The sequence below is a fragment of the Nesoenas mayeri genome (genome assembly GCF_963082525.1).
Source record: "Nesoenas mayeri genome assembly, chromosome: 1".
NCBI classification, from domain to species: Eukaryota; Metazoa; Chordata; class Aves; order Columbiformes; family Columbidae; genus Nesoenas; species Nesoenas mayeri.
Genome location: NC_137541.1, coordinates 151,284,135 through 151,300,451, shown reverse-complemented (window position 1 = coordinate 151,300,451; position 16,317 = coordinate 151,284,135). Strand labels below are relative to the sequence as shown.

Below are 16,317 nucleotides of genomic sequence, written 5' to 3'. Positions count from 1 at the left end.
ACTGAAGTTCAAAATTGTTTTCAGCACAAAAATTGTAACAAAAAACACCGAATCATCTAGAGGTGCTGATTTTCTTAATGTACAGTCATGATTGTTCATATTCATTAAATAAAACCAGTTTGTTGTTATGTTTTGTTTTTTTGTTTGTTTTCCAGAACACAAGCTCAGTATTAAATCCTTATGACATACTTAAACTGGATAATTATATTTTTTTTGTATTCAGTATCTTCGTGTGTGTTTCATTTTACAGACTTGGTTACACCTATCTAAGACTGAAGGACAATTTTATGGAGATCTTAAACCGGGAAAATAACATAGAGAAGTGAGTGTTTAAAAACATAACAGACCGATGAGGCGTTTTTATTAATGTGTTTCATGAATTATCCTTCCTCCATGCATTAATTTTTAATTCAGAGAAGTCAAAAATTGTACATTTTAGTAGAAAAACGAATTATCTACTAATATTTACAATTTTAACAGATCCCATAGTTCTGTATTTTCACTTAGTCTGTTAGCTTGACAGTATATGCAGTATAAAATATTAATGTAACAACAAAGATGTGGTGGCCTAATCTAATAGTTCCTAATACTTTTAGGAGCAATGTATGTTTTTCCTTTGTTATATGGTAAATTATATTTTCCTAATAGAAAAAGGTATATGCCCCATTTTTTTTTTTTCACAAAATATACATATAATATACCGGAGGGTAGTATCTGTAGAATAAATTTTTATAGCTGGTTCAAATAAAATTTCAAACAGATACTGTAGGTTTTTTTGTTATTTATCTTCGACAGGTAGAATAAATTTTGTAGGCCATAGTATGAGTAAAATTTTCAACAACATTTAAGTAGTACAGCTGTTCAATGGGATGTACATACTTTTGAAAATGTTGCCTTGCACTTCTGTGGATGTCTGCTGGTTAAGGCTATTGTAGATCTGCGTCTTCCTGCATGTACACTCTGCTGACTGCACAGAGAATCTTGGACACAAATACAGAAACCCTGCTGTTATTTTCCCCCCTTTTAGGGGAATGTGGAGGATTTGTCCCAAAGATTACTTCAGGCGTTTTATCTCACCTCATAATAACTGAAGTCAGTTTCATTATGAAAGCACCATAATTAGAAATCTTCTCCAAATGCATCTCAGTTTGTAGCCATAGGCCTTATCCAGCTTCTTGTTAGAATCTGTTGTAACTTTTAATGAAATAAACACTGTGACCTTACACAGGTTTGAATCCCAGGCTGTTGTAAGGACTTAGAACTGAATGGTCTAATTAAATAAGCACATCTATTTTATAAGCAAAATATTAACAATGAGGAATTCTGAAGAGATTTGGATTAATGATTGGGATGCTTATATTTGTGCTGGAAAAAATGGTAGCTCTCTTAGATGAAATGAAATAGATAAGAGAGTAAATTGTTGAAGTACATAAACTGATGAATTATACAGAATCAGTACAAGAGGAGCTTGTATCCATTTTTCCTTCTAGAAAGGAAGGAACATGGGATAAAATAATGTCATAAAAACAATGACAAACATTAGTAAAACATCAGTAAAAAGAAATGTTTTTTTCCTTGTATAACTTGTCAGTCAATGCTTGAGCAAGATTCATGAAAATTAGAAAGGTATTAAATAAAGACTTCTTTGTAAACACCTACACATTTCAAGTTGTAAGGCTATGCCTAGATATTATAGGTAGGAATTTACTTACTTTATGAGCAACTTAGTGCTCTGCTGCGAGATTTCTAGTCTTCTGCTTAAATAAATTACATTTACACTACATCCAAAGATTCTCATGAACATCAGCATGTAGACAAATTCTGTTTCAAGTAATTAGGAGCTAAGGGCCTCCCCCATTTATTATTTGTAACCTGATATTTCATTCTGTATTAGTTGCATATTCCATAATACCAAACCTGATTTTCCATGTTAGAAGTCATGTTTTAGTTGACATACTTGAAGTCGTAATAACCAGTTTAGGGATCTGGAAAATCCGAGTTGTTTAAAAAATATTCTGTTTCTGTTTCAGGTTTGAATTATTAGAGGTTTTGAGTTTTGATTCTGTGAGGCGACGAATGAGTGTGATTGTTAAATCTTCAGGAGGTAAGGCTGTCACATTCTGTTTCTTCTTAGATATTTTAGTTTCACTTGAATTTATTTCAGATTTGTCAAAGAGTTAAGCATTAATCACAGTCTGTGTGCCTTGCTTTATAAAAAAAGAGGACCAAGTACCAACATGGGTGCAAATGTTATAAAAAAGTTGGAAGAAATCTTTTTGAAGACTTAGTAATTTGAATGTTGTTTTGAAGAAAGATATATTTGGCCATTTTGAATTCCGTATGCTGTCTCTTTTAGGTGATATATTTCTGTTTTGTAAGGGAGCAGATTCTTCCATATTTCCTAGAGTCAAAGAAGGCAAAATTGACCAAATACGCTCCAGAGTTGAACGCAATGCAGTGGTAAGATTCCGTTCTATTGATCTGTTTGTGTGATATCAGTGTCAAAAAAAAAGGAAGTGTTTTGATCTTCTGCTTGATTTGGTCTTCCCAGGCACCGAAGTGCAGAAAGGCTGTGTGGGCAACAGTCTGTTATTCCCTTACATGAATCTGTCTTCCATCTCATATTCCAAATGGCAGTTGTGGTGAGAGATGAGTGTGTTAGATATGCACAACTCTATGTTATACCAGATGTCATCAATGAGCATTTTTTTGTATGGCACTGTGGTGGTTGAATTAACTTCTGAGTGACAGAAAAGTGACAAACTTCACTGAAAATCTTCTGCCAGCTTTCAGTCCCCAACCATAGCAGTTGCGATTTGCTGTCTTTGCTTTACAGGCCCTTAAAAGAGGAAATCCATTAGAGCACAGTGTAGCAACAAATGCGCTTCTTATGGGGAAACAGTGTAGTGATCATCCTTATATTTATATTTTTGCTTGCTAAAATGAGCTTTGAACTTCCTGGTCACCTTTAAAAGAAAAATCAGAATTTGTTTTTACCTAAAAAATAGTATTTAGAGTTGTAAAATACTGAACATTGCTGTATCCAAAAATATGAAAAACCCATTCCACTGGCAGTATGATTGCCAGTCTTACAAATAGGATAAAGTTTGCTGGCATCCTATACTCAAACTGAAGACAAAGTATTATTACAGATAGGTGAAAAATACCTAGAGCCTTACCTGCTTTTGTTTTGAAGGGAAACTTCAAAACTCTTTGCTAAAGTGCTTTGCTAAGCTTTACTCTATGAAACAACTGTCTGATTACTACAAGTGAAGGAGGCTAATGAAACTGAAATAAGTGTTTACATATCATGTCCATCCAATGTCTGTCAAGAGAGAAAACCAGCCCAACAGCTCTTTCCTCATCTTGGATATCTGGGAATAGAGCTGGCTCCTACATGCAGAAGCTTCTGAAAGAAGGTAGAGGCAGCCACCTGGCACTTGCCCTTACCAACAGCAAGAGTCTATATACACAGTCTATATACCCCCTTTCTTATTCATCACACAGTCCCGATGTCTGATGCCATCTGAAACACCCACAGCTAAGTTCTAGTTTTCACTGAAGTGGCACACTTGGTATTCAACAGTCTCTGACGTTTGTCCTTGTCCCCGTCTCTGCTGCAACACAGCATCAAAATCAGACTCTGCAGAGCTACTATTTATATTATTGTTATTTATTCTGACTCATCCTGCCTAATTATACACATAGGGAAGGAAACCTTTACCTTGACTCTTCTTCCCCTGGTAATCTCATACATCCAGTTGGGTGGCTGATCTGTTTCTCTTCTGGAGGACTGAGGTTTGTCCCTCAGATTGTACCTGCTCCCAGGGCAGCAAGGAATCAAGATGAAGAATGTTCTAGTCTAGACTACACTGTACTAGTCTATACTATACTCACTTCACTATAAGAGTAGCGAGACTTCATGTTAATAGTAAAACCATTCAATGTTTTGAATATTCCAGCATACACACCAGCAAGAACTGTAAGAAGGGTTTTCTAAGAGGCATTTTGTTTCTTTTGATTGCATGATTTAGGAGGGACTGCGAACGCTGTGCGTTGCATATAAAAAGCTCACAGCAGAAGAATATAGCTGCGCACAGAAGCTGCTTCAGAATGCAAAGCTGGCCCTCCAGGACCGGGAAAAGAAATTGGCAGAAGTGTATGAGAAAATAGAAAGAGATTTTATTTTGCTTGGTGCTACAGCTGTTGAAGATCGGTTAGTACATTTCTTATTTCCTTATGTTTAGTGATGTTACCAAAATAGTTGAAGACTCTCTGGATTAGAGGTTTATTTGAAAAACCCTTTATTTGAATCATCTCCATACCCCTAGCTTACTGAAGTTACATGTGGTAACTTTATAATTTAGTAAGCTAGTAATAATAGTTAAATGTACAAAAATCACTGTATTCAAGCCATTGGCATGGAGTTCATGTAACACCTTATTGAACAAACTGTAGGGAAACATTTCAGAAGAGAGAACCCCAAAATAAATATTAAGGAAATTAAGGAAGAATCTTTCAGTCTTAAAAAAAAATTCAAAAACTGTTAAAATTAGGAAGTCACTTTAATAACTCAGCAGTACTTCAGTGTTTGATGTCATTAGCTAAAGCACTGAAAATATTTTAATCAAAGTACCTGTCTGAGGAGTTAAGCGTGTTGTCTTTTAGGCTATAGAAATGAAAGTGGAAACTTTGAGCACTTTGAAAGCATCAAAACTATTTATTTATAATGCACCATTCCCCTAGACATTTTCAGATATTCCCCTAAGCATTTTTCTTGGGGAAAATTCTTAGATCTGATTACTTTTATTGAAATTTTTTATTTGGTTATGGAAAACTTTCAATACTGACCTCTGAATTTCTCATTTCCAAGCAATCTATCAATGTATGTTGTCAATTGATTTCCACAGGCTACAAGAAAAAGCTGCTGATACTATTGAATCACTCCAGAAAGCTGGAATTAAAGTTTGGGTTCTGACAGGAGACAAAATGGAGACAGCGGCAGCTACTTGCTATGCTTGCAAACTCTTCCGAAGAAATACACAATTACTTGAGCTAACCACAAAGAAAATTGAGGAACAGAGTTTACACGATGTGCTTTTTGACCTAAGCAAAACTGTCCTAAGACACAGTGGCAGCTTAACCAGGGATACTTTCTCAGGGTAAGGAAAAATCTGAATCTTCAAGCCAGGAATGGGATTCTGTGCATTTTGTAAACAATTAAATGGTTGATCCTTAAGAGCAGCAGCACCCTATGTTTTAGTTTCTGTTGTTAAAGTGTGAATTATTGTGTGGTAATTAAGTATAAATTTGTTCCATATAAGTTTGCATTTTCACAGTCCTGGTTCTTTCTCATTTCTGGTACTGCTTTAACTGTTAAAAGAAAAATCACAACGGACATTGCAATTACATATTTTTCCACTGTAAAAAATATTTGTTCTTGGAAAAAAGCTATTGTAAAGTAAAATGCTGTTTCTAACTTTTTAAAAGGACGCAGGCATGATGTATTCCTGTAATCAGAGTTAGTATGTGATGTGACTTTCTTGATAAGACCAAGGCCACAGAGAGCAACAGTATATGATCCTCTTCCTAGGAAAGATTATGCTATGTTTACAGACATGTGACAGGCAACAGTGTAGTAACAAATCTTCTAGTGTGCATAAAAATTTTTAAAGTACCCTAGGTTATAAAGAAATCACTGACTTCTGGGTATTTTTCATATCTGTAGAAGGATAGATGTCATGGATACAGAAATGAAACAGAACATGGTATAGATAGAAAATGGCATTAAAAAGCAAAATATCCAGGTATAATATAAATTATGCCTCATACAAGTAGTAAATTAGGCCATTTATTTGAAGCTTTGTAGCTGGTACACATTACTTGCTATTTTTTTTCCACTGTAAAGACCTAAGAATCAGATTCTAAAACATTTTTATCATCTGCGGATGTTAAGAAGTTACTGGTCTTCCAGACATAAAGGCGCATATTTGATTTGTTTTTCTTTTTAATATGGAACTAGGTAGCAAGTACATTTTATATGCGCTTGTAGTAAGTTTGCATTAGAGGAACAACAAGCTAATAAGCATTTGTGATATTATTTTAGCAGAGAGTTTCTATAACTCTTAGCGTTACAGCTTGAAGCTCTTGGCCAGAGCATCTCCTTAGACTTTAAACCTCATTGGTTTAATCAAGAACATTTATGTATTCAGATAAATAAAACTTATTTCTCTATGTCATCTGAACCACAATTAGCTTGAGTCTCACAGGTCTCACAAGGTATGTTTAAATATGTCTATTTAACTTTTTGTGCAATGCAAATTTTCTAGATATTAAGACTCATCAGAAGGTTTTTGTATTTGGCTCCAGATTTAAAGAATGTGCTAAGATAGTAATAGGATTCTGCCTGGATGTTCCAATTCAGGCTGAAAATCTTTCACTATAATACATCAAACATGAAGTACATTGCCTGAACTTCATCATCGTACATTTTTGGTTTATATCATTGTATATTAATGGTGTTGCCATATTTGTGGCAATGGTAACAAAGCACTGAAAATATCTGAGTTGTTATTAAATATAGTTTACAGTACTCTATTTGTCAAAAATAGCTTGTGTTCTAGTAGTGAAGATGGAGATGCTTAAAACATATTAACATTAATATTAATGTTAATGTTAATATTAATAAGATGGTGTTTTCCTCACAAACATTGGTCCTGGTGAAACCATATTTGTTGAAAATTCATGCACAGTGGTATGACCTAGGAGCGCTGAAGCTAGAGCACAAATAAACCTTAATGAATGTTTTTACAACACTCACTGCTGAGCTCAAGCCTGAGGCTGCTGTGTGATGCAGGCACATTGCAAAGGTGCTCTGAAATAAGTCAGTTGGATGCTGCAGAAAACCACTCCTGTGGCCTGAGCCATCTTCCCCCATTGTTCAGGAAATGTTCTTGTGGTAAACGGCGCTTCATGCGTTTACACTCCTAGCAATGTCCAAAGTATTACAAGTGTACCTGTAATAGATTACTGTATTAATCACATATTGCAATATAATAGATAACATCTGTAATAATTATATTATTATAACTACAGGTATACCTGTACTGGACTTTACCACCACGCTAAACGAAATATATACATGCTGTAAATGCAGTCAGTGGCTTGACCTCTCCAGGCCAACAAATCTCTTCTAGGCATTTCTTTCAAAGCATGGTTTACTTCCTTAAATGTAGACCCTTGAAAAACAAGGTTATTTTCTTCATGAAAGTAGATTTCAGAGCACCAAAGGCCTTTCCCTTTAACTTTTTTCTCTATATTATGGAATATGCCACAAAATTAGCTTCGTTCCTGCAGCTCGGTTTACCTCACCACAGTTCTTGCAGCCCTTTCAAACCAAACTGAAAGGTCATTAATTATACACTCATACTCACTGGTGAAGTCACTGAGGTATAAGGTTTCTGTCTTTGAGCTGGTGAACATTATGCTGAATGTTTTCAGCATAATCTAGAATTTTAAAATGTCATAAATATCACTCCTATACAATGAATTTCCTTTAAAAGTGTATTAATTATGCAGTATCCCGTGCTCATTATTTTTTCATTAATTAATTTTCACAAAAGAACTATTGCCAAATTAAAAATGTGTCTGAGAATTTCGTAGTGACTCTTAGTTTATATTTTATCCCTGAACAGACTTTCAACAGATATGCAAGATTATGGTTTAATTATTGATGGAGCAGCATTATCATTAATAATGAAACCAAGACAAGATGGGAGCTCTGCTAACTACAGAGAGCTCTTTCTTGAAATTTGCAGGAACTGCAGTGCAGTGTTATGCTGTCGAATGGCACCTCTGCAAAAAGCACAGGTTTGTATTTCATTTCATTACTGCTTGTTAGCTGTGCATATATGTAAATATTGAAAACTAATATTCCATGTGACTAATTATGATAATTTAAAATGTTACCGTTCACCTTTGTATCTTCTAAAATGGAAAAAGCAAAAAAAAAAAAAAGGTGGGGAAAATGTCTACTGGCAAGCAATTTAGATAATGGTATGCTAAAATGGCACCCAGCTGTGCACCTGAATTTGATTTAGGTACATATTGTGCAAATTTTATGGTTGTTACCTGCTGATAAATGAATATATTTAATGAACTGAACTAATTGCTTCCTTTTTAACCCAACAAGCTTTGAATAGTCTGCTATCTGTTGATACTACAAGAACCTGCATTATTTATTACTGTAGAGTGATATTTCTTCTCTATTTTTAACATAAGTGGGAAGCCAAAAAAGAAGAATCCAGACAGCAAGATGTGTGAATTATCATTTTTAAGTACTTCTTGACTGTTATATAGTAGTTTGTATCAAGTAAAAACATATCCTTCCATCCTTCCCTTACTGAAACATCTTAATATGGTTTGAAGAACTTTTAAAGGAAACAAACATTAGAATATATGCTGCTTTTTTCCTTTCAGACTGTCATGTCTTTTTCTCAGTGTTTAGGTACAGCGTATGTAGCTCTTATTCATTTTAACAGGTGTGTTTAGTCAGCAATTTTAGCTGTCAGGAACTTTGTAGAAGTTTTTAGTTGCAGTTGACTGGGTACTACGTTTACAAAGAGGGTCATTTATAATGGAGAGATTTGAAGTCAAATTTTTATACAGTTTCTGTGTGAACAGTGTTTAGATATATACAAAGTACTATTATCTTTTCTTAAATAGTAAGAAAAAATTTCAGCACAGTTAAGCAGAATCTTTCAGTCTCTCGTTTCAGGATTTCTTTGAAATTGTGTGCTCTGGAACCCTTTTATTAATGGGCTTACCTGACATTAAACAATCTCAACAACATCTCCCTTTCTTCTGCTCCTCCTTCGTCCTGTCCATCTTTCTCAAAATAGTTTGGAAGTATTTGAAGAATGTTATTTTATATTTGGAACAAATACTTTTAACATGAAATAACTACTTTGATCTTTATGCACAGTAGTGCATCGGGTAATATTGGGTTTGTGTCCCTTCACAGTATGTATTATATAACTCTGGTAATTTTTAATTAATTTTACACTCATGCAAAATAAGGAAACAGTTACAGAGAAGAGTTTTTAACACTGTTTTTTTCCAGATTGTAAAATTGATTAAGTTATCAAAGGAGCATCCTATCACATTAGCAATTGGTGATGGAGCAAATGATGTCAGTATGATTCTAGAAGCACATGTTGGTATAGGTAAGTGTGCTTTTTAGAATACTAATTCAAGTGAAGTGACAAAAAACTTCTTAAAAACAGGCCGTCTCAAATAATCAGTTATACGTTTTATAGACAACTTTTAGAGAGTTTATCACAGGAATTTTATGAGATACAATGGTGATCTCTTATTAAATGTCATAACTTGATTATATAATTTTTCAAATATTTGTCTCCTTGAAATAGTTCTTCAGTTTTTAAACGGCTTCATCACTTTTTTTTAAAGGAATCATTGGCAAAGAAGGTCGTCAAGCAGCAAGAAACAGTGACTATGCAATACCTAAATTTAAACATTTGAAAAAAATGTTGCTTGTTCATGGGCATTTTTATTATGTTAGGATATCTGAACTTGTGCAATACTTCTTTTATAAGGTAGGAGAATGCTTATTCTAATTACATAAATCTCAAAAACTTACATGGTAATATCTGACTATGTGCAGTTTGTGCAGCCAATGATGCAGAAAAAGCAATAATTCCATAAAGAGATTTTGTTGAGTGCCAGATGCAAAGCTGAAATGGGATTATTGTTTTTATCCAGAGAATGAAGTGAAAAAGCAGTTATATAGATATATTCTGTAATCCTATGTTATGTTTAAAAGCAAAATTTCCCTTTTTTTTTTTTTTTTCCTCTCTTTCACAAACTGTTCTACTTGTTTTCAGCACCTTCTGGGTTGTCTCTGCAGCGGCCTTTTAAATCAAGTTGGAAATAGCATTGGAGAACTTAGCATAACTTCATTTACATTAGTTTCTAAATTCATCATGGTAGTGTAGTTAGAGAAAGTTTATAATGTTCATCCCCCTATTTAGACAGTTCTGTAGTGTGTAAATGTTGGGATCCAATCAAAGTTCTTTCAGTAAGCAGTGAAAGATTACAGAATGGAACCTTCAGAAAATAATCCAAGGTCTCAGTGTTTGACTGGATGTGTAGTTAAAAGAGGATGAAGTTTGGGGTCACAGCTCGAAGCATCCTAAAATTACTTTGCTGTGAGCCGTGCTAACCAGGGTACTCGTGCTTGCTTAGCACTATTTGTGTCCTTTGGATTGTGCTTTATCTGCTTTGCCTTAACTAAGCTGTGCTTCTGGATTGCGGAATTCATTCACCTTGAATTTTGAAACTGTAGCCTTGTAAGTTTGCTTTCAAAAATATTCTAAGTATTTTTCTTAACAGTAGTACAGTAAGATTAAGAATGTTGATTATTAATGTATGCAGCTCTTTCTACTGTTCCTACTACTAGTGTTATAAGACTATGATATACGTAGCTCTACTGTTGTACGACATATAAATTAGCACTTATATTTCACTTGACGACTGTGTCACTTTGTTTTTCAGAATGTCTGCTTCATTTTTCCTCAGTTTTTATATCAGTTCTTCTGTGGGTTTTCACAACAGGTTAGTTGTTCTTTTTCCCTCGCTGTTACATTTTCTCTTTGGCTTTTTGTTTGTTTGTTTGTTTTTTAATGAATCCTTTAACACTGTTACAATTCAGCTGAGAAAATGCCAATGTTAGTTTACACATTGTAAAAAGAAGAGCACCACTTGTGGTTCATATGGTTTACAGCGTCAATTGCAGTTAAGTTACAGAAATTCAATTTTATGAATTTCCATATAAGTGATGTTATTTTCAAAGTCAAAGAATACAGGAACCCCAAATTTGGAAATGGCAATGCAAAGTCAAATGGCTGTTTGTACCAAAGTGTATTGAACGTGAACAGAGGCAATCCTGAAAGATAAGTGATTGAACTAGTTGTTCATTTTTAGAATGAAAATGGAAGAGTAAATTAGTCTTCACTGGGCTGTGCAGGCATGAATTGCAAACTTCAGATGAATAGCAGCATTCAATTAGTTGAAAAGGAAAAACACTGCAAGATAGAGGAGAAGCGAACTGCTGCTATTTAGAAAAGTGCCATCATTCAAGAGAGGATCCAGTAGTCTCCTTTCTAAATTTTTGTTAATTTGCTTTTCCCCTTTGCTCTTGTCTAATTTTTGCAGAAAAATCTACCTCTTCTTTCTTCTGAATGAGGGAGCGAAAAAAAAAGAATGAATGACTGGACAAAAAGAGTATTAAGTTTGCAGGATTGGACAAGAGGAGGGTTTAAGTGGAAGGAAATAATACTGTTGCTTTGAATTTGTGGCATGTCTCAAAAGAAAGCTCCAGGAGGAGCAAAAATGTCAACTCTGGGGTTTTTTTTTTGTCTGTTTTGGTTATATTTTCAAATGACGATTGAAAACTTTGTAGGTCTTTTTCAAACATTATTAGGATTTAGATATGAAAGCATGTGTTGATGAAAATGTAGTTGTAGAACTTCCTGTTCTTTTAACTGCTAACTATAATTCTGAATCAAAAAGCAGAGTTTGACAGTGATTTTGATGCCATAAATGATCACCAGATAGGTTTTGAGAAACAGACAACTTTTGATGGGGTGATGTGGTACGTTTGAGTGCTAGTTACAGTGATCATAGAATCATTTTGGTGGGAAGAGACCCTCAAGATCATCAAGTCCAACCATAACCTAACTGTAGCACTAAACCATGTCCCTAAGAACCTCATTTAAATGCCTTTTAAACACCTCAAGGGATGGTGACTCCACCACTTCCCTGGGCAGCCTGTTCCAATGCCTGACAACCCTTTCTGTGAAGAATTTTTTCCCTAACATCCAATCTAAACCTCTCCTGGTGCAACTTGAGGCCATTTCTTCTCATCTCATCACTTGTTACTTGGGAGAAGAGACCAGCCCCCTCCATGCTACAACCTCCTTTCAGGTGGTTGCAGAGAACGATAAGGTCTCCCCTCAGCCTCCTTTTCTCCAGGCTAAACAGCCCCAGTTCCCTCAGCCGCTCCTCACCAGACTTGTGCTCCAGACCCCTCACCAGCTTCGTTGCCCTTCTCTGAACTTGCTCCAGCATCTCAGTATCTTTCTCGTAGCGAGGGGCCCAAAACTGAACACAGGATTCGAGGTGCAGCCTCACCAATGCGGAGTACAGGGGGACAATCACTTCTCTAGTCCTGCTGGCCACACTATACAAGCCAGGATGCTGTTGGCCTTTTTCACCACCTGGGTACACTGCTGGCTCATGTTTGGCTGGCTATCAATCAACATCCCCAGATCCTTTTCCACCAGGCAGATGATACCTACATGGAAAAGTAGTTCAGAAGGAAGAAGAATCAAAGACATGTTGTGGTGTTTGTACAGCACATGGCAGTCACCCACAGCTAGAGAACCTCTGGAGTTCTCCAACTCCCTCCCTGCATGTGTCCGTGTTATGTAGGTATGGAGTGGATAAAAGGGGGGGATGGATGTGCTAGGGAGGAATTTCTGCCTCTACAGGAGTCTACTGTTGTTCAGTTTGGGTAGTTTGGAGCAATTGAAATGTTAGGAGGACCAGACTATTATACCGGTCTTTTAGTTGAGCTTTTTGTCCTCCAGATGGATGGGGTACCAGTGCAGAGTTGGGTCTAATATCAGTTAGCAGCTGTTCGAGGATATTTGCCTCTGTTGTGAAGGAATGTATTTTTTTCTGAAGAAGTTGACACATTCAGTTCAGATTAAATGCCATGCAGTAGATAATGTTTTAAAGTTAAAACTAACTGATTTAATTATTTTTATCTACAGACTTTATACGATACTGCGTATCTAACACTCTACAATATCAGCTTCACTTCCCTTCCTATCCTCTTGTACGGTCTAATGGAACAACATGTCAGTGCAGACACACTCAAGAGAGAGCCTTCCCTGTACAGGTAAAATTAATATGTTATGCCTCCAAGTTTTTCTGTTCACTGGTGGAATTCACCTCTGTGTTATTTCCAAAGTCCTCAGGATTTCTGTACTAGGTTGCAGTAGACCATAAGATACACTGCAACAGAAGGGTTGAAAACCACCTACACTGTCTGTAAACTAGATAAAATAGATAGTATGTGTTTTTACATGTACGTTTACATACTGCAATTCACACGATTCATTTGCTACATTAGTGAGCGAGAGCAAAATAGAAATTACTGTCCTACAATCAAAATATTATTTATTTCAGTGCTTTCTATTTCCTTCAGCCATGGGGAACAGAAGTATTTTTAAAAGATAAAGCATGCTGTTTCTTTCATATACCTGTTTTATTCTGAAAGAAAAGAGGACAGAGTGGTAGAGTGTTGTATCATAGGATGTGTTCTGTATGGTGTCCAGCACCATCCTCTGCATACTGTTGACTCACTTCTGTGCGTTGAAATTATGACTGATTTAGATTGTTAGCCACCTGAATACAGTTCTTGCCAACTAACTGTGTGAGGCCATCTACATTAGGAACAATGCCCAGTTTCAATTCTTGTAGGTGCAAAACCAGTACATTTTAGAGAGTGATAACAGTAGATAATCAAAGATAAAACCTTTTTTGAGAGGTCAGATTAGGTGCCTAAAGGTTAGGCAATGCAGTAATATGTTTTTAACTTTGAAATTGAAGAGAAATAGAAGATATTACTCTTGAAACCCAGTCTCCCCCCTTTTTTATTGTCTCTTCTATATTTTGAGTGTTTTCCATTTAGAAATTATTATTCAGAAGACCTTTTAGTTTTTTGATAGCTAGCAGAGTTTGTTTGGTCAAAATCATTCGGTTGTTGCTATTTAACAGGTTCTATTGCTAAGGTGTTTTGGGGAATAGTACAGTTGGTTTGGGCCAGAAGAGGCTACTGTTAGCCACATATAGTTTTATACTGTATATTGTTAATCTGGGGAGAAATTACTTCATATGGTCATCAGACAGTTTTTAAGTGCATTTAGTGAAAATATTGTTTGGTAGTAAATGATTCTGTAGTTCAGGGTTTTCATATAACTGTGTTCTGATAAACTCTAAAGTGTTTTATGATATGTACCAAGTTGATACAGAATCATTCTGTGGGCAAGAACTGAAGTTATCATATTTAAATTAAGTCATGAGAAAATACATGCTAGTGAACAGTTCTGTTGCTGACCAGTCCTTGTATTTTTGTAGCAAAACAGTCAAGAAATCCAACTTGACCTGAAGCTTCAACTCAACTGCAAAATCCTTTTTTCATATGTTCCACATAAAATTAATATTTTGTTCTGTTACAGTAGTCTGTACAATAGTACTCCATGAGAAATAAAGCAAAGTCTCCAGAGACCTCTAGTGTTTCCATTTAACATCTACAGTTGATCATCACATGTACAGCAGATACCAGAAAAAATATATATTTTGTAAAAAGATTGAAGAGTAAATAAGTGGATAATTTGCCGTACACTTGAAATAAACAGCATTACAGGCAGCAGTTAAATGGGTTTAGTAAAAATGTAATTAAAAAAAAAAAAAGAGGAGACACTCAAGAAGGATTTGGATGTGAAGTGGTAAACAGTTGTCATGTGGAAATGTGATGGGTTTGCATGCAGTCTCTTAATTCTTTTTCTTTCAAAAAACAATATGAGTGACATTGTTTGTCTCAGCTTTTTTAGCTTGCTGATAATGAATGCATATATCTTGTTTTACACAGAGATGTTGCCAAGAATGCTTTGCTGCGCTGGCGTGCATTTATTTATTGGACATTCCTAGGAGTGTTTGATGCTGTGGTATTTTTCTTTGGTGCCTATTTCTTGTTTGACAATACAGTTGTGACCAGCAATGGACAGGTTAGTGTTGGATTTGATCAGTCGATCAAAGGTAATTTTTTTTTAATGTCAAGTGTGCTGTGAACATAGTTTTAATTGTTTTCTTTGAGATTTGCAACACAGATGGTAACTGGTTTTTGAGTTATGATGAGATAGATGGGTTATCTGTTTAGCAAAGTCTGAACTATGCAATAGGAATTCTGTGTATCAGTAGACAGAACCATAACACTAGATACAAGTTAGGAGAAGTATATGTCATGAATTCCAAGTATTCCTTCAGAATTTACATAGTAACTTTCCTGGTTTGTGCTTAACATGCATCTGTTGAATATCTGATTAACATATCAAAAGACTCTTGCTAGAGTAGTTATGAATGATCATAAAAGAGCCTAAATGCAACAAGCTTTTTAATATTGCAATTATTTTTTACATATGGCAGCTTAAAATAATCTCTACTTGCTTTGCAGTCACATGAATGCAAATTTTAAGAACTTTTGCATTTTGTTTATTTTACTCATTGATATTTTGGTCTATTTTATTTGTGTGCTTTTTTTTTCTTTTTGCTACTTGCTTCTCTTCCTATCCTCAGCTAATGACAACCAGCACTCACATGGTAAGACTATTGTGGATTTGTCATGATATCCATTTCATTCTTCACTGTTCTTTAATTGATCTGTTAAAGAGCAGTTAGATATTTCCTATAATTATTTCAAAATATCACTTAAACATATAGATAGAAATGTTTTTTAGTGCTACTGTGTAAGTACCTAAAATATAAAGAACTTACATGGAATATAAATATGTTAAGGTATATGTGGTGTGGTAAAGAGCCATGAACTTTAAAAAACACGGGCTTTTTGCTTCCTTGAGTTTTGTTATTTTGTTCTATGCTTTTGTGTGACTTTTTGTTGCTGATTCTCCCCACTGTAGGAAATTTATTACAGTTTATGCTATAAAGTGCTTGAATGGCTTTAGAAAAGACCCTCTAAGTGAGAGAAAATAAACTTGGCACAGTTTTGTTGACTATATGTTTGCTGCATTTGCTAGAAGTGTGATATTCAAATATAATTATAATACCATCTTTGTGACATCTGTCAGGGAAATGAACTTCCAGTGTGTTAGAGAACACTTGTTAGAAAGAGCTTTTGTAAGGACAATGAATTTCCATTAGACATAACTGTATACTGCAGTACTTCTTTTTCTGGTACCATTATGTTCTCTATTAGATGTTTAAAACTCTGCACTGGGTTATATTTATAGTTCTGAAAATTAAACTCCTCATACTTGTGCACATTTTATAAGTGGTTTGTGCTGCAAGTATTCCAACTGGATTCCTTTTTGAAATTGCAGTCTACTTCTGCTGCACATATTAAATCAAATTCTTCTTGATAAAGCTCTAAAACTGACTAGTCCCTAATTTCCAAATTTTGAATGTGTATGTCTACAACTAGGTACCCATGTTAAT

At 35.1% G+C, this 16,317-nt stretch overlaps 1 protein-coding gene across 2 annotated transcripts in view; it reads left to right on the top strand.

Annotated features, from left to right (window-relative positions):
* ATP11A (ATPase phospholipid transporting 11A) overlaps positions 1-16,317 on the top strand; it is a gene marked incomplete at both ends in the record, with an annotated part of 126,740 nt that overhangs the window by 96,171 nt on the left and 14,252 nt on the right. For both annotated transcript variants that reach the window (XM_080363341.1, XM_080363342.1), the window contains 11 exons: positions 251-322; positions 2,031-2,104; positions 2,357-2,460; positions 4,035-4,216; positions 4,911-5,162; positions 7,695-7,869; positions 9,122-9,224; positions 9,469-9,614; positions 10,573-10,632; positions 12,855-12,982; positions 14,738-14,873. In XM_080363341.1, coding sequence (XP_080219467.1) covers positions 251-322; positions 2,031-2,104; positions 2,357-2,460; positions 4,035-4,216; positions 4,911-5,162; positions 7,695-7,869; positions 9,122-9,224; positions 9,469-9,614; positions 10,573-10,632; positions 12,855-12,982; positions 14,738-14,873 — 1,432 coding nt within the window. The remainder of the gene's footprint in view (positions 1-250; positions 323-2,030; positions 2,105-2,356; positions 2,461-4,034; positions 4,217-4,910; positions 5,163-7,694; positions 7,870-9,121; positions 9,225-9,468; positions 9,615-10,572; positions 10,633-12,854; positions 12,983-14,737; positions 14,874-16,317) is intronic.